Genomic DNA, 22702 nt, shown 5'->3' on the forward strand with positions numbered 1-22702 from the left:
GCAGGTGCATGCACAGTACTTGCCAACAGTGAGTAACAGAGATATGAGCAACCTCCCAAGCGGTTAATGAGCCGATCAGTGGCGAAGACGATGAAATTAAAAAATATGGCATAAAAAATATATATGTTAAACTTCTTAAAATAATATCTATCAAGTGAACATGTAAGAAGTAACACTGATCTCTTAGTTCATTACACATGCTTTTTTTATAGAGTATTTCACAAAATAGATATTACTGTACTTGAAAATCAAATTAGCCATCAGCCAAGATTTTTCATATAGTATATACAATAATATCTCCATTAGCTGGAATCCCTCAAACCCGGAACTCTCCGATAGCTGGAATTGAAATTTTCTCAGAAAATCGCTCCCAAAGCTGGAATTTTCTGGAAAATTCCAGTTTTGTTAACGATTTTCCGAGGGGCACATTTTCTGGAAAATCCCGATAAAATTTTCCTAATACCAAGAAAATTACGGGGATGGATGAGTTTATATCGGGGTTTGAGTGATGAAAATCAGGCGCATTTTCCTGAAATTCCGAGAAAAATTTTCTGGTACCCTGAAAATTCCAAGGATGAGGGTTATTTTACCGGGTTCGAGAGATGATGTAGTGGACAATTTCTGGAACTTCCGAGAACATTTTACCATTAACCGGAAAATTCCAGGGATGAGGGATTTTTCCCAGCTTTGAGAGAATTCATCTCGTTACCCGGAAATCTCTCTTTCCCGGAAGTGTCCTGCACCAATTTTTCTGGCTAATGGAGATATCACTGTATGTACGTATACAGTGATCCCTCGGTTAACGAAATTTCGGTTAATAAATTACCTTCCATAAAAATCTTCAACTCGATTAACCAACAAAAATTCGGTTAACAAAATCCTTACGAAATCGTGTCAACATGTTTTCGCCTGCTCACCAGCTGAGTATTAGTCTGCCAATACAGTAATCGATTTTAGGGCTTAAATTCGTTACCATTTGAGTAAATATCAAGAAGGTTGTACTATTCAATAATTTTCCAAGTCTTATATTAAAATTTTTAGTAATTTTAACAAATATTTAACATAAATGAAGAACAGGGAACTAGTTTTTAGCGCACCAAATAGCCACTCGACTCACCCAGAATGGTGTCGGTTTGTGTCTCTGCTCAGTGGAGGTAGCATCTTGCTTGAGACTCTCTTGAACATAAACTATTTTTACATTTTTACAGTACAATTATTGGTCATTCTGAAATTTATTTTACACATGGACAATATATAATGCAGTGCAGTGTTGATTTAAAGAAAATAATCTTGAATTACACTAAGTGAACTTAAAATTATATGGGTGAAATGGCGTCATGAGGCATGGGGTGACTTCTACTCCATATATATATATATATATATATATATATATATACAGTGGAGTCTGCATTTACGCGGCTTTTGTTTATGCATTTGGTCATTTACGCGGTGCCTTGCCAGAATGAAATGCTGTAATTACGTGGTAAATTTGGTCATTTACGCAGGTGAAGTATAATTTGTTTACTATATTTACTGAAGATAGTTGTTTTAGCTCATAAAATTCATACAAATTACCCGGCCAGAATATAATTTACATTGCTGGAATTCTTATAAGATTGTGATTATTTTAAATATAAACATCATGGAATTTGCATTAGACATACAAATTTTAGATCTAATGTAAGAATTTTCAATAGAAAGAGCAAAAATTTTATCTTTTGTGCAAAATATATGACATTTATATTCAAAATATTCCTGGTCTTGCAAGGAATCCAGCAATGTCAATTATATTAACCTAACTTTAGTCTGAGGTATTATTTATTACTAAAAATGTAAGCCTACTGTTTTCACCCAAACATTTCCCAGAGAGGGAGGAGCCAGCGAGCGTGGGAAGAAGGGGGGGGGGAGTCGAGTCCATTATTTGAATGGACATTAACCGGGCGACTGTATTTCTCTTAAATATTAATTGTGTGTGCATACCATCATAAAATTAAGATGTTATTTTTACTACAACGTACGTATTGTGTCGGAAAAAGTGGAGTTTGGGGGTCGGCCCAGTCTCTATTCCAATTAATCCCATATGTTATGTTATTTCATTTACGCGTTTCTCATTTTACGCGGGCCTCCATGGGTTCAATTGACCGCGTAAATGCAGACTCCACTGTATATTATACTATACAGGTATATATATATATATACTCGTATCTTCCCACTTTCCCACTAGTATCTCTATGTAAACATTCTTTGTTACTATTATCACTTTTTGTATGAGAAAAGCAACTTTCCTAGAGTAAAATACGTGGAATATGATTTTGCACTTTGTTCCCCCCCAAATAATTATGTACTGTTCAGTGTCTCATTATACCCTTTCCTTTTCAATAAAATTGTTATTCTAAGAACATAGCTGTTATTTCATATTCCCATCGTTACATTTCTCCCGCAAATGTTTTAATTTCATACCTGTGTAGTATAGCTTGGTAACATCGCATACTAAGATTTATCTTTGCTTGTTCATATATACCCTATATGTACATAAATAAACTGGAAAATCCCAGGATCACGAGTTAATGACAGAATTTGTTCCGGAAAACCAAGACAGTGATAATGCCTGGAAAGAAGAAACCCTACTTGTGAGCAATGCATGAGAACAACACTCTGAGTGACAAATACAAACACTATAACTGTACAGTATTGGAATAAAGACTTGCTTTAACAAATGTCACAGAGCATCAATCAACAAGCAATTTAGCACAGTACAGAATACTAACTCTAAACTCTTCACCTTCCTCAGCAAACTATCAATAAATACACAATTATCCAACAAAGAAAGAGAGAGTAAGTGAGAGAGGAGATGCTTCAAAGCTAACTTAATTCTACTAAGCTCATTCCATTTTCTCCTTTGTAAGGTATCCTTCCATAGAAATAAATTACTTGTCCTTAGCACAGTTGGTTGGTCCAAATTAAAATTCTTAAATCAATGAACATAAGATCTGCTTAAAAATATACTGCTCTTACTCCATATTTCAAAAGGAGCAGAATGGACAATTCCATTTTCGAATTAAAAATTCTTTGTCATTACAAGTGCCGACGGTGCTAAGGAAACTATTATAAAAAAATTCTTGACATGTAAAACTGAGATGCCAGGCTACAGTAACACCCAGGTGAATGGAAAATGAAGCCCTTTTTTTGTTTGCAGTAAATAAACATGGAGGAACAATAGACAAAATATAACTAAATTTATAAACCGATTTCTACGACTCAAGCAGAAAACAAAAAACATTGAAGAAGTTTCAAATATTGTACACCTGTAATACGTAAAATTTCCCAATAAACATTTCAAATTAAAGTATCTACAAACTTTCATAAACACATTAAAAAAGTCAACTTACACAAATATTATCAATATGGTGGGAAGTAGAATGCCAGAGACACTAGCCTTTACAAAAGTATAAACAACAAAAAAAGAATAATGATTTATGGCACATCCACTTAAATAAAGCCTTATAAATCATAATTAAATAAAGCTTTACAATCACATTTTTGCCTGGCACAAAACTATTAGTATTATAACAAAGAGATCAATACAGCAGTCTGCATACTACCACTCTCAAAATATGCTAAATACCTACGAAGGATCGACTCTTTTTCACATTAAAATATGGTTTCCTTTTACCCTTTACAATCATCAATCAAAATGGCAGACATTAACAGTATTTGTCTGTTGGGACGATGTTTGTAACCTACAGCAGTGACTCACATCAACAAGGTCAACAACAACATGACCAATTAATAACCTCATTATTCCCAAGCTTTGTATTTTTCATTCATAAAAATATTTTCGTCATTCAGTTTGTCCAAAATGTCTATTAAAATTTCTGGAATATGTAGAAAAAGCTCTTACACAGTAGTACCAACAAGCTTGCTATACAAAATATTAGTCACAGCTCACTTATCCATATTACATGATTTACATGCACTGTACTTGTCTCTATGTGTAAGGCTCTGGGGTCATATGTTGTGACACAAAGAGCAGGAGAGGATAAGGTAATGGATCCTTTCATTATCAAAAAGAACATCCATTGATGAGGCTGCAAATTACTTAGTAAGCTTAGTGCACCTTGGTCACATTAGTCTGCTAGGGATGGAGTATCAGTACTAGATGGGACAGGCATACAAATATATCTTGTGTGACCTACAAAAGGTACTGCAGTAAAAGCTTTGTATGGTTATAGCTGGGACTCTGGATACAATATGTCACACTCTACACATGTCCTGCACCACTTTCTCCACAGTTTTTCATCCCCCCTTTTAAGTCTCTGTACCCTTCATGAAATCCCACACAAGAGTGGGAGAAGAGTCAAAAGGGAGAAGAGTCAAGATATTATATAAATGAACAAGAATGCTTCAATTTCATAAGAACAGTAAAAAAAAAGTACTAAGTAATTCTGATAATGCCAGTCTGTGCTGAGTCAAGCCAGATGATGAATGGATGTAAAAGTTATCTAAACGTGGATGACATTAAACATTATTAAATCAATCCAAGAGGAATAAAGATTGAGTTGATTACTGAATTTTTTGTGGTTTTTGTGAACCTCAGAGCACTTCTTTCAGCTCATTCATTTGGCTACGGAATAAAGTTGACAGACAAGGCTCCAATTTTCAAAGACATATACAGCATATGTTAAATTTCCCCCTAACTGGTGATAAGAGAATGCATCCGACTGACCCACTAAAACTCAGAGATGGAGGCCAAAATGTGTCAGAATTGTACTTCAGACTATACCATAACTTGATGCCTTCTCTTATCTCAGGCAGGAGGTAAAGATTTAATGTATAACCCTTTGAAATCTGGAAGAAAAACTGAAGATGAGACAAGTGAGCTGTGACTGTACAGTACATATATGAAACAACCAATATCCAAACACTTGGTCATAACGAGGTCTTGAACAACAGGGTTTCCTCTCAACTATACATTTATTGGTTGAAGACTACATGTGTGTGTTCAAAATATTAATCTCCACTGAAATAGAATTTAATTTTCCAGTTAGGAATAACAAAGATAACTGCTGAAAAGTTAAGTTGACTGGTTGATAGTCACTAAATCTTGTATACCATATCAGTGATCAGATAAGAAAATTCAACTGTAAAATTATATTTTGAACACCCTACTTTTGAGCAACATAAACTTTCTAACATATCACTAACAAGAGTGCAAACTTTTGAGAATTTATTGTTCACCTGTCGTATCACATTAAATTTTAAGTATTGAGCCATGTCAGAAATATCTAGGAGCCAGTTTTAAAATTTGACGTGATATTATTAAAAGCACTGTATAGCAGCTTCAATATTTTCATACACTAATCTGCTGCCAAATAAATAAGCAGACAGAATAAACATGCTATACAGCTGATAGTACTTACAGTGTATGGCTGGTGAGTCGCAAGCCCTGAGCAAAATTTTTCCGGCAGCAGCGGCCAAATGTGGGGTCAGTTTGGATTTCTAGTGAGCATATCAAAGGCAGCTGCATCACCACACAAGGCAATTTCAGTACAGTATTCATAAAAGGCTCTCAATGTAACATATATTAACTGTCTTATTTTCAATGTTCCTGCTAATTTATTCTTTAGCTGTTGGCCATTTTATTATATCTTCGACATACTTTCCATCCATGGTAATCTTAAAACAATGATTCCATAAAAATAAATAATTACGGTACCTTAAATCAAAGGTTTAGAAGCCACCTTTTACACCGATGCTTTTTCTGTAATCTTTTACAACATGGATAATAATGCTTGGTTTAAAATTTCTATAAATAATGGACAGTATTTGATTTAGTGGTAAAAGATTCAGACATATGACCTTTCAGCAGTCAGTTAAGCATATATCCAAAAACGTATACAATAGCTATCCTTTAAATGCTTTATTGCCACAAAGCTCTGAAGTGAGTTTCACCAACTAACACGATGCACATTTTTATCATCTATGATGATTCTTCTAACTCCAGATCCTCAGTATCGGGAGAAATGGTATACGCACTGACGATCTTCAATCTTGGCTCATCGTCATCATCATCATCACTATCTGTATTGTCATCAAAGAACACTTCTTCACGTATAATTTTCTTTTCTGGCACTTGCGATGTCTTTTCTTCTGCTATGGCAGAGTGACTCTCAGATATTTCTTCTGCAAGGTATCTGCTTACTTCCATATCACTTTTACAGGAAGCATCGTCTTCCTCATCTTCAGTATCGGTAGTCTCCTTGAGACCATTTTTTGTGTCCTTCTGATCAGCTTCAAGTAACCCTGTTATGCTTTTCACAGCATTTTCAAGTTCATCTGGTGTAACTTTTGCATAACCTAAACGACTGTCTGCTTTTCTCTCAATATTGTCAGCTTCTTCTTCTATGGTTTCTGTATCATCAATTTCAAGCTCAGGTTCACTTCCATCAGACTCTTCAAATTCTACAATGTCTAACATTTCTTCCTGACCCTCTGTCAATAGATTTCTTGCTCCATCAGGGGTATCTTTGAAAAATGCTTTGGATTCTGACACAAGATTGTGATTCAGTAAGTGAGTTTCCCTTAAGACTGCAGAGTAAAAGACCGCTCCACACTGTTCACACGGGAATGTATCATTTGATTTGTGAAGCTTTTTGTGGTTTTCCAGGAAGAGCTCGCAAACAAACGCTGCTCCACAGAGAGAACAGATGCAGGAGTATGGATTGGTTATATTTATTGCTCGACGATCTTTTCCCCGTTTGTTCTGGAACCAATGTTTGACTCGTTTTGGTTTGAGACCAAGACGTTTGGCCACAAGCCATGCCTCTGCAGGGCCCGGGAAATTGTTGTGCTCGTAGTGGGTGTGAAGAATCTGTAAATATTTATTGTCAGTACTTTTTTCATCCATAAATAGAACAATTTCTATCATAAAACTTATTCAGAAATAAATGTACATGTACAAATTTTTTTTTAAGAACAGGTACAGATTTATATTAAAAGTACAAGTAGCAGGTGGGGGGGGGGATCATTATACTGTATGTTGTAGAGATATACAAGCAATGGGTTAGATATACACTCAATCAGTTTTATGATGTTAAAAAATTAACACCATTTACTGTTAAGTGATGGCTAAAGATGCTTTTCCTGCATTGTCATCGTTATAAAAAAGTGATGTGCAACAACTTGCAATATTCCGAGATATGACAACACAATCTTGGAATGGCATAACAGCTGCGACCCACGCTGGATGCGTGGGTGGTTCTGCCTGTTCCCAATGACTACCAGGCTAAGTAGTTGAATGTGTCATGTCGCCCAGGGGATGGTTTGCGTGTGGAAGAAGCTATTCTTTGTACATAAAATAATATATCCTGTACCAATAGAAGTGAAGAATAAATAAAAATAATAATAAAAAAAAATACTGCATTGCCATTTAACAAGTTTGTCACCAGCACAAGACAGCAGAGCCACGAGAGAACACCCCCCACTCTCTTTTGTTACCTTTCACACATGTAATAAAATTTAATTCCTTTCTAACCCTATGATATACTGTATACAGTATATATATATATATATATATATATATATATATATATATATATATATATATATATATATATATATATATATATATATATATATATATATATATATATATATATATATATATACACCTGTATATATACAGTCGGCCCTTCACATACGCGGGTTTAGCATTCACGGATTTGCAAATACGCGGATTGCCCCGCCGGAGGAATATTCTGTACATTGAAGTAATTGAAGTACATTCAAATCGCGCACGGCACCGAACACGGGACACCGCCCGCTCCCGCAACCTCACACACACACACACACGCATAGCTCTCCCTCACTCAGTCAGTCTCGCTGTAACCACGCTTGTGTTGACATCAGCACTGTAGTTGCAAAAATATTACATTTCCGTGAATGTATTATATCAAGCAGAGTATGAATAGAATATCACTAATATAAGAGTATTTTAACCGAAAACTACTAAAAAAACGAGTAACATATCTTGAACATCGGAAGGTTAGGTAAAGTCTCTTGTTTTCGTCATGTATTTTATCCTATTTTACATTGAAATACATCACGTTTCAGCAAAACTACTATTTATTTCTGAGAATATATTCATTCAGGCACAGTTTAGGTAAAATATACATGTGCTGTAACATTTTTTTAATTGAAAATGATTCGAAAAACACGTACCCTCTAGCCCTGTTCAAGGAGAAGACTGGGAGGAGCTGTTTGGTGCTTAAGACGATGACAAGGAAAATGATTTTGATGGATTTTAATGAAAATATTCAGAAAGACCCTGGCACTGTCAAGGAAAGTGGCTGCTGAAGGCTTCCGGGACATGGCAGAGGACGAGATTAGGGAGCTAATTGAAGAGCACGACACTGAACTGACCGAGGAGGATCTACAGGAGTTAGTAGACTCAGGCAAGGAAGAGGAAGAGGAAGAGAAAGGGAAAGAGGATGAGGAAGAGGAAGAGCACCAAGAAATAACGCTGGAAAAGTTGGGGGAGATGACCAGGAATATTGAGGCACTGAAAAACCTGGCCTATAGTATGGACCCCTCCATGGTGCGTGCCCTGAAATTCATGCGAGGGATGGATGACGTTTTCGCTCCATACAAAACATCATGGAAGAAATGAATGAAAGAGACGACAACTCCCCATCACCATGTTCTTTGATCACCGAAGGAGAGATTTAACACCAATCACTGGCGGCAGTGAGGAAGCAGCTGAATCCACCGTTGCCCTCACTTCACCACCCGTTATGGAATTGAGTGACTGTACAGTAAAGTGAAGTTTTTATCTCTTTTTTTTTAATAGCTTTTCTTGTCATGTTTATTGTTTGTAAAAATGTACAGCACAGTACAGTTCAGTACTGTACATAGGAAGTGGAGGTGCAGTTATTCACAAAACATTTGTGATTGTTGTCGGCAGTAGTGACGGTGGAGGTGGAGGAGACGGAGGAGGGAGCGAGTTGGGAGGAGTGGTGACCTTGGACAAAAGTACACGGATTTTTAACATTCACGGGTATCTCTGTTATCTAACCCCCGCGTATGTTAAGGGCCGACTGTGTATGTATGTATATGTATGTATATGTATGTATGTATGTATGTATGTATGTATGTATATATATATATATATATATATATATATATATATATATATATATATATATATATATATATATATATATATATATATATATATATATATATATATATATATATATATATATATATATATATATATATATATATATATATATATATATATATATATATATATATATATATATATATATATATTCTCTCCTCCACTTACGATGGGGTTCCGTTCTGACGACCAGGTTGTAAGTCTTTAGTCGTAAGTCGAACCGACGAAAATAATACGTAGTACAGGTAATAATTGTAAAACTTTTACCTTTTTAATACACAAACTGAGCGGGATCAGTGGCGGCTCGTGAAAAATAAAATGGAGGGACTGCAAGCCTCACACCGAGTCCCCACCAAACAATAAGCATGGAATTTCAGAACAGTACAAGCAGGAACAAAGAATATACACGCCAGTTTAACATCAGTGTTTATCAGAAATGTGAATGGCTCTGTGGTTGTGACGAGGCAAATACTTTATTCTGCTTTCCATGCTTATTGTTTGGTGGGGACTCGGCGTGAGGCTTGCAGTCCCTCCATTATATTTTTCACGAGCCGCCACTGAGCGGGATACAACGTGGATGCTGTACACACGCGGCAGCATGCCAGGTGAAGTTGTCGTAAGGTGTCATTAGACATTACGACCAAACATCAAGACTCAAAAATAAAGGCGTGCAATTTGAAAGCAAAACCAGGACAAACCCCATAAAGATGGCTGGGGTTAATACTTTAGAAGATAATAACTAAATAATGTTAAAGCTAAACCAAATGATTTTCTCTAGGCAGAAAGTAAATGGAAACCTGACTGCGAGAAACATCTTACCTTTGTCTGTGTGAGAGAGAGAGGAGCATTGGAAGTCTTTAATAGTTTGGACGCTGAGCTCTGTTCACTCTCATGCTTCACTTCAATCCCATGGCGAATCATGTGTGTCTCAAGAGCAATCACATTACTGTACTGCTTCCCACACACACTACAGACCTGAAGATCAATAACATGGATATTTCAACTCTAACAGGGAATCTGTTCTCCCTCTCATATACTGTAGCTGAAAACTGACTGTGGTGGACAGTCAATAGGTAAATAAATGAATATGATAAAAAACTGATATTGGTTACTGTAGTAAGGTGGCACACCAAAGACTAAAGCAACTGGATAATCTTGAGGGAACACAAGTACACTCAAACCCCTCTAGTTTGACAAGTCTGGGGTTCTACCCTTGTCGAATTAACCAAAGGGTCTGAACTATCCAAAGTATCTGAATTTGGTCGGTAAGTTTATACATTTTGTCAAGATAGTGGGGCTTATTCAGCGACTCAAGTGGGTAATTTGGACAGTACAAAAAACAAACCCAGCTTAGATTTTGTTTTTTTAAATCCCGAGTTTAATTTATTCATTAGTCAACAAAATGCAAATATTGCATTTTCTGATTATCTAATCCTCTGAATTCTGACCCAGTTCAGTGTAGGTAGCGGGCAGCTGATATGCGTCTCAGTGACTGGCACCAAATTTGCCTAATTTACTCTACTTTACATCTGTGGTTACATATAATAAAATGTTGCAAGCTAAAAGTGAAAATAAATTTTTCCACATACAAAGGACGAATGATACTTGGGGAGTTATGTAAAAAAAACAGTGGTATTACTGTATAAGACAGGGATTCATCCACATTACTCGACTGCCACCTACACAAAACATCCCACTAGGGGTATGCTTGATGATTGAGGCGATGTTCTTGGGACCATAAGTTTCAACTTGTCAAACACACGAGTAAATTCAATAACTTCGGTGTTATTTGGATGTTTGAGTCTTAATATAAAAAAATACCGAGTAAAGTAATTCAACATTACTAAAAGTCCAGATTAATGAGAAGTCTGAATGAGTAAAGGGTGAGTTAGAGGGGTTCAAGTGTATCTCACCTGAGCCCAAGAAGATTTATGCATCTCTCGATGACAGTCCAGGTCTGTTTGACTGATGAACGCAGCATTACAAATGAAGCACAGTTTGCTCACCGCCTTCTGGGAGGTGACACCTGCTTCATCTTCCCTTCCCTCAAGCTTATTCTCTTCCAACTTGTGAATGTGCTGGCTTCTTCGCTCCTGAAATATGATGAAGTATTTGTGGTAAGTCCAGTGAAGCTGTCTAGTGAGGCTACAATAAACTGCATAAACTCATAATAAAGAGGCCAAACAACACAAAATGTTCTGAAAAAAAAAGGATACACGTGTCTTACTTTAAACCATAAATGGATGTGAAGTGGGTCGACGTCCAGCCGCCGGGCGATGAAGCCAATGTCCATGGGGTCTGGGAAGTTGTTATCACTGTAGTGAGCCTCTAACACTGTGAAGTTCTTCCAGTGTGGACTCTCTGGTAGTTTGTGACCAACACTTACCTGTAATGTATGACAAGTATTACTGTAAGGTTATAGTTTGAGGGTGTAACTAACAATGGATTAGTCTTAGCTACGACTGTCATTTACCCTTTTCTACAGTATAATTTACCCAGATGCTGTAAGACTTGACCCCACACTAAATATGATGAAACAGGCACACTAGGTCTCAAAACACACTCAAAATAATCTAATTTATCCTAATGATCACTAACACAAATGATTTATAATTCCTACTCTGCTTGAATTCTTAAGAAAGAGTCACTGTCCTAGCTGATTTGTTGGCAACACTTCAATTTCCATTCACCCTTCCATATTTATAAAAAATTATATCTGACATGTAACATGAGAGAACTCCTACAGTTATCATTATTTTATTTAAAAGTATCATATATATTACAAGGACCATTCTTCTTACTAGCAAAAGACCATCAATATGACTACTGATTACACTACACTCTAAGACTTCATACACCCCAGTTTTACCTTATCTTATTGTGAATGGATTAATTTGATTGCCAGAAAGGAAAAAAAAAAGCAAAGTCATGTCAGAGTTTCCTATTACACCTCTCCTCCTTAAATATCTTCACTATGGGATGCCACTTTTAATATTTCAATTGGCTAATGCCATATGTTTTTATTCAGCTCAGAGAGAAACTGTGCATAAAAGATTAATCATCCTAGACACTGGGACAACCCTAAAGAATCTCATTCGTGTCATAATATTCTTTTTATTACAACTCATCCCAAACAATTTGACAACCAAGAAGCTGTTCATCATCTACAAAGCTCACCTCATCTTCATTTTGATCCGTGCCATTATCAACTTCATGCACCAGTCTGTGTGTCACCAGAAGGTCACCGTTGCTGAAGACAGCATCACAGCCAGGGTCCGGGCACAGAAACTCCAACACCGGCTTGTTGGCTCGGTCGTGAACAACCTCCTGGTGGCGTTTCAAGTTTGCATCTGTGACGAAGGAAGCCTTGCAGTTCTGACACTCCACTGGAGGATATTTACCTGAAAATTTATCAAAATAATCATGACCGATAACCCAACATACTGTAAAATTAAAAACCAGTAAAATATTGTTACCCATGATACAGAGCAACAGTATATCCTACAAAAAAATAATGATACCAATATGCTTTCATGATATATTACCTGTACAGCCAGTATTATAAGTATCGACCACCTCAAGGTAGGTGGGATAGAAAATGAGCAATAACCAACCGACACTTGTAACCACGTCTACAGTGTTCGCTCGATGTTTCATATTGTTATGTATGGCAGGGAGATCGATAATTTTATTGGCTGTACTCCTCTCCAAAGGGTTAAAGTACTTAGTAAAAATAACTACTATACATAAAAAAATGCAATGATCACTTCTTATGGTAAAATAATTTTAATAATGTAATTTGCCTGAACAATGAATAAGGATAAATTTAAATTCAAGTGATACACTCACTTTCTTTCTGTTGCTTTCTGTCTTTACTTCGACGATTTTGAAACCAATGCATAATCTGGCGGTAACGTACCCCCAGACGTCTGGCTAGCAAACTCATCCCTGAGGGCATGGGAAAGTTGTTTTCTTCATAGTGGGTAAGTAAGATTGCTTGTTCTTTATCAGTATATTCAATTCTCTGCCTCCCAATACTACATCTACTTAAATTGAAATGTTCCAAGAATGAAACTCGGTCAGGGAAGACTAAATGACACTCAAAGCATCGGATTTCATTCCCAACTTTCTGTTTTCGTTTTCCTCGGAGAGACTTTTTTCGTCTCCACTCGCCTGGTTTTCTCAGAGTTTTTGTGTGAATGCACTTGAGAGGATAATGTTCCTTCAATGCTATCAAGGAGGCAAAACTCTCTTCACATGAGGAGCACTTGTGGCCGTCCTTCTTTACGGGCGACTCACTAGCAGCTTCGGTCTCGTAGTCTTCTTCTGAGGAGTTATCAAGGATACACTCCACGGCCATTATAGGATGGTAATCATCCACATCTTCAGATACATCATCCATGGAGTCCTCCCATGATCTGGCCACCAGTTCTAAGCCATTACTATCAGGAGATCCGTCCTTCCCTTCGTCCTGTGAATCGGAGTCGCTGGTACTTTCGTTATCTCCCTCGTAAGTCTGAGACGTCTCCATCCGATTGGGTGCTATCCGTATGGGAGTACAAGCACCATACTTCTTCTTTTTGTTTTCAGCTGCTTTTGCTTGGGAAGAAAAAGGAAATTTATAATTATATACAGTACATGAGGAACTAAGGAGTATGCATCCCTCCACCACACACAAAAAAAGTATCATGATATACTGTACAGTATTTTATGTACATTGCTACATTTAACCTTTGATGCAGAATCTGGAAATGAAGGATCTTCTGTATTTTGTCCTGTGACGATACAAGTTCAAAAGAAGTCTCTTTAAATTTATGCACTGAACCAAGAGTTATGTTCTGGACAAGGGAAAAGTTGATGGACATTGAGGCATACAAGAACCCCAACCCATAATACGGAAGTCCATTTTCAAAGAACATAAAATCAAAAAGAATTGCAATACAGTACATATGCACCATAAAATTCAGTGGTGAACCTTTATTACACCTCACTGGTAAATTCCCTGATTAACAATACAGTGGTCCCTCGGTTAACGAGCACAATCCGTTCCAGCAGGTTGCTCGTTAACCAAAAAACTCTTTAACCGAAACCATTGTTTCAATGGGTTTTTGGGTAATTGGTTCCAGCTCACCGAAAATTGCCTAAATTCAACAAAAAAGGTAGAAAAGTACACTTACTTTGAGGTGTGTATGTAGAAGGCTCCTGGATGATGATGGGAATTATAATGGGGGTAGAGGAGAAGGGAGAAGAGAAGGCACTGGGGTGGAAGAGAAGTCACCCCATGGTGCTATTTCACCCATAAAATTTTAGTTCTCTTGGTGTAATTCAAGATTATTTTCTTTAAATCAACACTGCACTGCATTATATATTAACAATATGTAAAATAAATTTCAAAATGACCAATAATTTGCTTGGAAACACAGAAAAAAAGCGTTTAGTAAAAGAGAGTCTCAAGCAATATGTTACCTCCACTGAAAAGAGAGAGAGACTAACGCCTGTCTGGTGTGTTAACAGGCTGGATGGCGTGCATAAAACTAGTTTCTTTATCTTCAATTATGTTCAATAATTGTTAAAATGACAAAAAAAATTTAATATTAAACTTTTAAAATTATTGAATAGTATAAACTTCTTGATATTTACTAAAATAGTAAGGAATTTAAGCCCTAAAACCGATTAGTGTATTGGCGGACTAATACTACAGCTGGTGGACCGCCAAATGCAAGCGAAAACATGTTGAGGTCGGCTCGTAAAAAACTCGTTAATCGAGGGATTGCTCGTTAACCGAAGTTAAGAATCTTATGGAAGGTAAATCGTTAACCGAACTCTCGTTAACCAAGGCGCTCGTTAACCGAGGGATCACTGTACAGTAAAATAGATGTAGCTGCAGAATCAAACAGCAAAATTAGCAACTGTTAAATCACAAAAAGAGGCGTGTTCCCTAACTGACAACCGTGGAGAAATATAGCCAGACACAGAATAACAATGAAGAGATGTGGCTGGAGAGATGATGAGCTGGGAGATATGAGAGACTTGTACAGAGAAACAAATATTATGGTGATGAAACAGGTGAAAGTTGGGAGTAATAAGGAAGAAAACACACGATCTATAACTTTGGGGAGAGAATACTTAAGTGGCCACCCACAATAAGAAAGCACAGTGGCCACCAACCCCACAATAACAAAGCACAGTGGCCACCAACCCCACAATAACAAAGCACAGTGGCCACCAACCCCACAATAACAAAGCACAGTGGCCACCAACCCCACAATAACAAAGCACAGTGGCCACCAACCCCAATATCTCAGATCACTTCCCAGTTTTTGCCATGCATAAAACAGCCACAAGACCTGAAAGGTCTAGTAAAGTCTCAATACAATACAGAGACTACTGCACCGACAACATGCTCCTTTTTGAAAGCAACCTAATGAATGCTAACTGGGATCTTGTCTATGCCTTCGACAACCCTAAGTGAACAGCTGCAACTTCTCTTGCATCTTCAATGCTTGCTTTGATAAATGCTTCCCGCTCAAGACTAAGTCAGTGAAAACTGTATCCATTTCCAAATCCTATATCACAAGCGAAATTAAGATAATGAAAAAAGAAAAACACAAACTCCAAAGGAAATTTGCAAAAAATCCCATAACTTTCGGTGATGCTTACTGAAGTATCAGAAATTTAGTAACTCAAGCAGTTAGAAATGCCAGACGTAACTATTATACAAATAAGCCCCAGTCAGCATCAGGCGACAGTAAGAAAACCAGGAATGTCATAAATTATATTCAGAACAGGAACACTCAGCCTTTGGCCCCCAACCTTAGCTTTTATGATAAATGATTCAGTTGTAACGGAACCCTCCCCCATTGCCAACCACTTCAATGAATATTTTATTAATTTTGGCAAAAATCTTGCAGAGAGCATCCCTGATCACCATGAGGAATTTAGAGCCTTCCTGCAAAACAGACAGCAAAATGAACTATTCTTATCCCCTGTCACAGCAGATGAATTACTGGCCATCATAAAAATGTCCAAAGATGCAGCAGCAGGTGAAGACAATATACCAATAAGCATCATTAAGAAAGTAGCCCACTTATTACTACCTGTTCTCCTACACATTTGTAACTCCTCCTTCACTAGTGGTGTCTTTCCGTATAAACTGAAAACTGCTAAAGTTCACCCAGCATATAAAAAATCTGGGGACAAAGGTCTCTTCAAGAATTACCGCCCCATATCAGTCCTCCCAGCCTTGAATAAGATACTGGAAAAGCTAGCATGTAGTAGACTAAATTCCTTCTGCAATGCCAATAACATCTTTACAGACTCCCAGTTTCGATTTAGAGCTAGAAGGTCAACTGAGAGTGCTCTGCTATCCTTTACTAATGACATCTTAAATTCCTTTGATGACAGTCAGTTTACAGTCGGTATATTCTTGGATCTCTCTAAAGCCTTCGATACTGTCGACCATACTATCCTCCTTTCAAAGCTTGAACATTACGGCATTAGGGGCCTGTCCCACAATTGGTTTACCTCATATCAGTCCAACAGGATGCAGTATGTCTGCTATAATAATCACCAATCTGACTCCTTGCCAATCTTGTGTGGTGTCCCCCAAGGTTCCATTCTCGGTCCAGTACTGTTTTTGTTGTACATAAACGACATAGTCCACGCCAGCATACTCATAAAATACAACTTATTTGCAGACAATAGTAATCTCTATGCCAGTAACTCAGACCTCCATTCCTTGATGAGAACTATGAACATTGAATTGACTAAAGTCGGGACCTGGGTAATACGTAATAAACTGACCTTAAACCTTGAGAAAACCCACTAAACGATCTTTCACAGAAGGAAAAACTTACCCCCAGACTTGGACCCCCTGTACCTTGGTAATACAGTCCTGAAACGCGAACAAAATACTAAATTCCTCGGAGTTATTGTTGATGAGAAACTTAACTGGAGAAACCACATACAAGCCATTCACAGTAAAATCAATAAACAGTGAGGTATCATGTATCACACTCGACACTCACTCGCTCTCACAGCAATGAAAGAAATCTATCATGATCTTGCTTAGCAACACCCGATACACTGTCACACACTATGGGGGGCCTCTGGCTCTTCAAAAACACAATCTCTGGTTACTGCACAAAAGAAAGTTGTACGGACAATAACCTACTTGAAAAAAACAGATCGCACAAACAAAAAATTTGCTATACAGTATTGAAAATTATAAAATTCGAAGATATTAACACCTACTGCTGTGCCCTCTTTGTTTACAAATCTATCAATCACTTGCTTCACAATAATTATTTCCAGTTCCGGAATAATCAGAGATACAACTTAAGGCACCCAGAGCAATTAAGACCACCCCCTATGTGCTCCTCTCAGTCCCAGACCTCCATAAAATATCACGGTGTGAGGTGTGGAACAACTTGCCCCCACACATCCGAGCAAAGTCTATGCTCCCTTCCTTTAAATCATCTCGTAAAAAATATTTATTGTCTGAGTATTAATATTTCTTGTAACACCTACTATATTTACAGTACCTGTTTTTATTGTACCATCAAAACCGTTTTATGGGAAATTATCATGTAAATAGATAAGTACTGTAATTACCATTGCAATAAACATAATTGCCAACTAGACATAATCCTGACAGCTCTGTCCTCTTGTTCAACCTTATTACTGTACAGCCCATGTTGTAGTGCACCCCCATTATACTTATGTTCTTCAAATCCACTGTAATTTATGTATATATAAATAAATAAATAAATAAATAAATAAATATTGAAGTGATAACAGTGGTAACATTATGAGATGTTCTTATTACCACCATGCTATTGTGCTATTCCAGATGATACTAAATGTTACATAATACTTCCTTGAGATAAATGTATAGTATATTACAGGTGCCTCAAAGAGAGCTCAGGTTCTCAACTGGCTCAGCCATGTTACTATTGTTATTATTATCCACTCTGTATCTGTGTTTTTCTGGCTAAATAAACTGTTTCAATTTAATTCTGTTTCAATAATAACAGAGCACAGTGGCCACCAACCCCACAATAACAGGGCACAGTGGCCACCAACCCCACAATAACAGGGCACAGTGGCCACCAACCCCACAATAACAGAGCACAGTGGCCACCAACCCCACAATAACAGGGCACAGTGGCCACCAACCCCACAATAACAGGGCACAGTGGCCACCAACCCCACAATAACAGGGCACAGTGGCCACCAACCCCACAATAACAGGCACAGTGGCCACCAACCCCACAATAACAGGGCACAGTGGCCACCAACCCCACAATAACAGGGCACAGTGGCCACCAACCCCCCACAATAACAGGGCACAGTGGCCACCAGCCCCACAATAACAGGGGCACAGTGGCCACCAACCCCACAATAACAGGGCACAGTGGCCACCAACCCCCTAATAACAGGGCACAGTGTACCAACCCCACAATAACAGGGCACAGTGGCCACCAACTAATAACAGGGCACAGTGGCCACCAACCCCACAATAACAGAGCACAGTGGCCACCAACCCCACAATAACAGGGCACAGTGGCCACCAACCCCACAATAACAGGGCACAGTGGCCACCAACCCCACAATAACAGAGCACAGTGGCCACCAACCCCACAATAACAGGGCACAGTGGCCACCAACCCCACAATAACAGGGCACAGTGGCCACCAACCCCACAATAGGGCACAGGGCACATAACAGGGCACAGTGGCCAACCCCACAATAACAGGGCACAGTGGCCACCAACAGGGCACAGTGGCCTAATAACAGGGCACAGTGGCCACCAGTGTACCAACCCCACAATAACAGGGCACAGTGGCCACCAACCCCCAATAACAGGGCACAGTGGCCACCAACCCCACAATAACAGAGCACAGTGGCCACCAACCCCACAATAACAGAGCACAGTGGCCACCAACCCCACAATAACAGGGCACAGTGGCCACCAACCCCACAATAACAGGGCACAGTGGCCACCAACCCCACAATAACAGGGCACAGTGGCCACCAACCCCACAATAACAGGGCACATGATATGAGAAGAATGAAAGGACAATATTCTTTATACTTACACATGTGTCTCATCAGATGGGTATTAAACACCGCTGCATGACTAAAAAACACTCTACATTCACCACAGTGATAACTTGTCTCAATTTTGTGCTTCTCGTAGTGCTCACTGAGGGTCTTTTTGGTGATGTACGAGACATTGCACTTGTGACAGTGGTAAGGTCCATCACCTTCATAATTATCTGAAAGAAAGGAAAAATAGTGGAATTGCATTTATCAAATCTTGTGAATCAATAAAGTAATAATTAATGGCATGCAAACATCCACAAAGACGACAGACTAATAATTTACCACAAATACTTGTGTATAAATCAATCTCATATAGTACAGTGATATAGTTTGACCCCTGATTTTATGAGAAAAAAAAAAGCCTGAGTTTTTCATATACAGTACTGTATCTCTTGTAAAATTTAACTATGTACAGTAAAGCCTCTGATAACAATGGTTCAACTAATGAAGATTCATATCTAAGACCCTGGTTAATTTATGACCCAATTCAATTTATTCCATTATTTTCTTCGTATTTACAACAAAATTATAAAAAATATAAAATTTTTGTATAAAAAATAATCTCGATAAAAAAAAAAAAAAAAAACACGCCTTGCACACACAGGCTGCCGGGCTTGTTAGTGGTGATGCCAGCATCACTAGTATAAACAATCGCAGCTTGGCAGGCCCTTTGTTTTCATGCATCTGAACAGGAAAAGGAGAAAATTTCTCAGGTTTCTTACAGCATTTTTGCATCCCTATTCAATATGAGCAAGAGAGCAAGTGATGGTAGTGTTGTTTCAAAAGCTAATAGAAAATGTCTAAGTTTAGCCGAGAAACTAGATGCAATGAACATATTTTCTGAAGTGGATCCATTAACAGAACAAAACATTAAAATTTAAATAAACGCAAATGACCTCTACATAAAGATGTATAATGAGAAAAGAAAGCAGCTGCGCAAGGTTCTTTCGACAGCTTTATTTTTCGAAGGCCTAAACCATCAACTTCAGCATTATAAGCAGCTTCAACAACAACTTCAGGTTCAGTAACAGTTTCAGCAACAGCTTTATGGAAAGCTACAGCTTCAGCCAGAGTTGAACCTGATGACTTCGTTATCTGAGTAAAAACTCGCACATCATTAGCTGTCCTTATGTTTTAGACTTTACCACTATTGGTGAGTAGAATTTTTGTTTTACATTCGTAAGTATTATTTAAAACATATATGAACAGTAAATAAGTGTTGCTTTCATATTCATATGTAGAGAAATTATATGTTTTCACATGTACGCACTTACTGTTCATACGTTGGCGTTCTCAATCATCTCACTTTATTTCTTTACCATTAGTGGTTAACTACTTCTAGTGTTCAATTTATTAACATTACTTAAAACATACATACAGGTATCAAATTTTTTTACATTAAGTTCACTACAGCTACAACCAGGGTCATATTTTCTTCAGTTTCTTATGTAGAACCATCGTCACTCACAAAACCATTGCCGTCTTGTCTCCTCGTGTGTGTTTTAATATTCTACGTATTATTAATGAATTGTATTGTTCATTTTACAAATATAAACATTAATTCAATCAAATACATATTCAGTAATAAACAATAATGAATCTTTTTTTACATATTCTGTAGATAAATGACTATGTTTCCTTGAGTGTGCACGTATACATTGGCGTTCCACTATCAGTGTCACTTTTTTTCTTTAATATCCGTGGTTACTTCTACTGTACATTAAATAACATTAATTAAAACATACATATTTTTTACATTAATTTTACTACAACAACCAGGGTCTTATTTTCTTCAGTTTCATGTGGATAGCTGACATTATGGGTGTAAACACTGACAACAATGCCGTCTCTTATCCTCTTGTGTGTATTGTTCATTTTGCATATATAAAGATTAATTCAATCAAATACATATTCAGTAATAAACAATAATGAATCTTTTGTACATATTCTTAAACGGATAAATGACGCGGTATCCTTAAATGCGCATGTATATGTTGGCATTCCCAATCCATCTACTTTTTTTTCTTTGCCATTAGTGATTAGCTACTTCTGTTGTTCCATTTATTAACAATAACATCACTTACAACATATATATTATATATTAATTTTTTTACATTAATTTTACTACAGCTACAACCAGGGTCTTATTTTTTTCATTTTCTCGTGTAGAACTATCGTTCCAGACTCCCGGCTGTAAACACAAAAAAAACAATGGCCTCCCATCTCCTCTTGTGTGACCATATTATTATTCATTTATATTGTATAAGGTGCATTCAGAAACATTATTTAAAGAATATAGATTGAAATTTTCATTAATTGTGTTGTTTGGGGGGAAAAGAGGGTAAAAAGCCACACAAAAGATAAGAAAAGGTCACACTGGGGAACACATCTCATTACCATTGCTTTATTTAAATGGTAATTAAAGATTCACGATACGATGATTCACCTTACACTGCAATATTGGAGGACACATTTCTGTCGTCATTCGAGGATTTACTGTATAGCTTTTGAGAAATACTGGGTATAGTCCTGGACATATTTGTAGCAAGATACCAGATTCACACCAACACATCTTGGCTGTGACCACCACCACAACAGCTGATGCTATGAACAGTGTTACCAACTCTGAAACTGAATTCCTACCAGAATTACCCGCTCCTATTTACAAATTTTGCTAGGTTCAGCCCTAAAAGTACAGAAGCTAGAACTGTACTGTACACTGTTACATCAAAACTTAAAATTGTAAACATATAAACAGTAACAATAAAAGCATATAAATAACAACAATGAAAGCACAAAAAAATTATACAAGTTTTGTGTACACATTACGTCCCAATCTCAGGAACACTAGCCGTCTGCTCGACAATCACCATAGTAACGTTGCTAAGGGAGAAAGAGAGGCAGCTGGTATGCTGTTAATTTCTAATGATATTATTATTGTATAGTGCAGTATAAATAAATTTTAATAAAGGCACTAAAATTAAAATATTTTTGTTACCGGTTTTGTGATGATTCACATTACGCAGATCTTATAAAAATGCTTTAATAATAAGATATTTAACTGCAAGAAATAAGATAAAATAATATATACAGTACGGTAAGGTCGGGTTATATTGCGACTTTTTACGAAGATTTTTTTTTATATAGCGACTGCCAAAATTATAAACATTTTCCAATATACAGTATAGCGATAAATTTATTTATTTTGCGAGGGAAATCGGGCAGGAAATATTTCAAATGTACCGCCATGGCAAACAAATGCGTTATTTGCTCACCAGAGGCGCCACTGTGGCTGCTCACCCATGCATTCACTCTCGCCCGCTCAGTCTTTCTGAGAGAGTGACGAGTAAACAGCCGACTCTGCTGCAGATTACGACTTCTAAGGTGACTGTAAATGGGTTGCTAGTGACGTGA

The 22702-nt window shown here is 37.4% G+C and overlaps 1 protein-coding gene across 6 annotated transcripts in view; it reads right to left on the bottom strand.

Annotated features, from left to right (window-relative positions):
• Window positions 1-2081: 2081 nt before the first annotated feature.
• LOC121877707 overlaps window positions 2082-22702 on the bottom strand; it is a 53292-nt gene continuing 32671 nt past the window's right edge. For 4 of the 6 annotated variants that reach the window (XM_042383538.1, XM_042383535.1, XM_042383536.1 and 1 more), the window contains exons 13-19: window positions 19282-19461; window positions 13031-13780; window positions 12359-12582; window positions 11409-11567; window positions 11095-11274; window positions 10001-10156; window positions 2082-6871 (exon numbers count right to left, since the gene is read on the bottom strand). In XM_042383538.1, the coding sequence (XP_042239472.1) occupies window positions 5981-6871; window positions 10001-10156; window positions 11095-11274; window positions 11409-11567; window positions 12359-12582; window positions 13031-13780; window positions 19282-19461 (2540 nt within the window). In that variant the 3' untranslated portion in view covers window positions 2082-5980. The remainder of the gene's footprint in view (window positions 6872-10000; window positions 10157-11094; window positions 11275-11408; window positions 11568-12358; window positions 12583-13030; window positions 13781-19281; window positions 19462-22702) is intronic. The other 2 variants (XM_042383539.1, XM_042383541.1) reach the window with 2 other exon arrangements.

Source organism: Homarus americanus, unplaced genomic scaffold (genome assembly GCF_018991925.1).
Source record: "Homarus americanus isolate GMGI-L3 unplaced genomic scaffold, GMGI_Hamer_2.0 scaffold24523, whole genome shotgun sequence".
NCBI lineage: Eukaryota > Metazoa > Arthropoda > Malacostraca > Decapoda > Nephropidae > Homarus > Homarus americanus.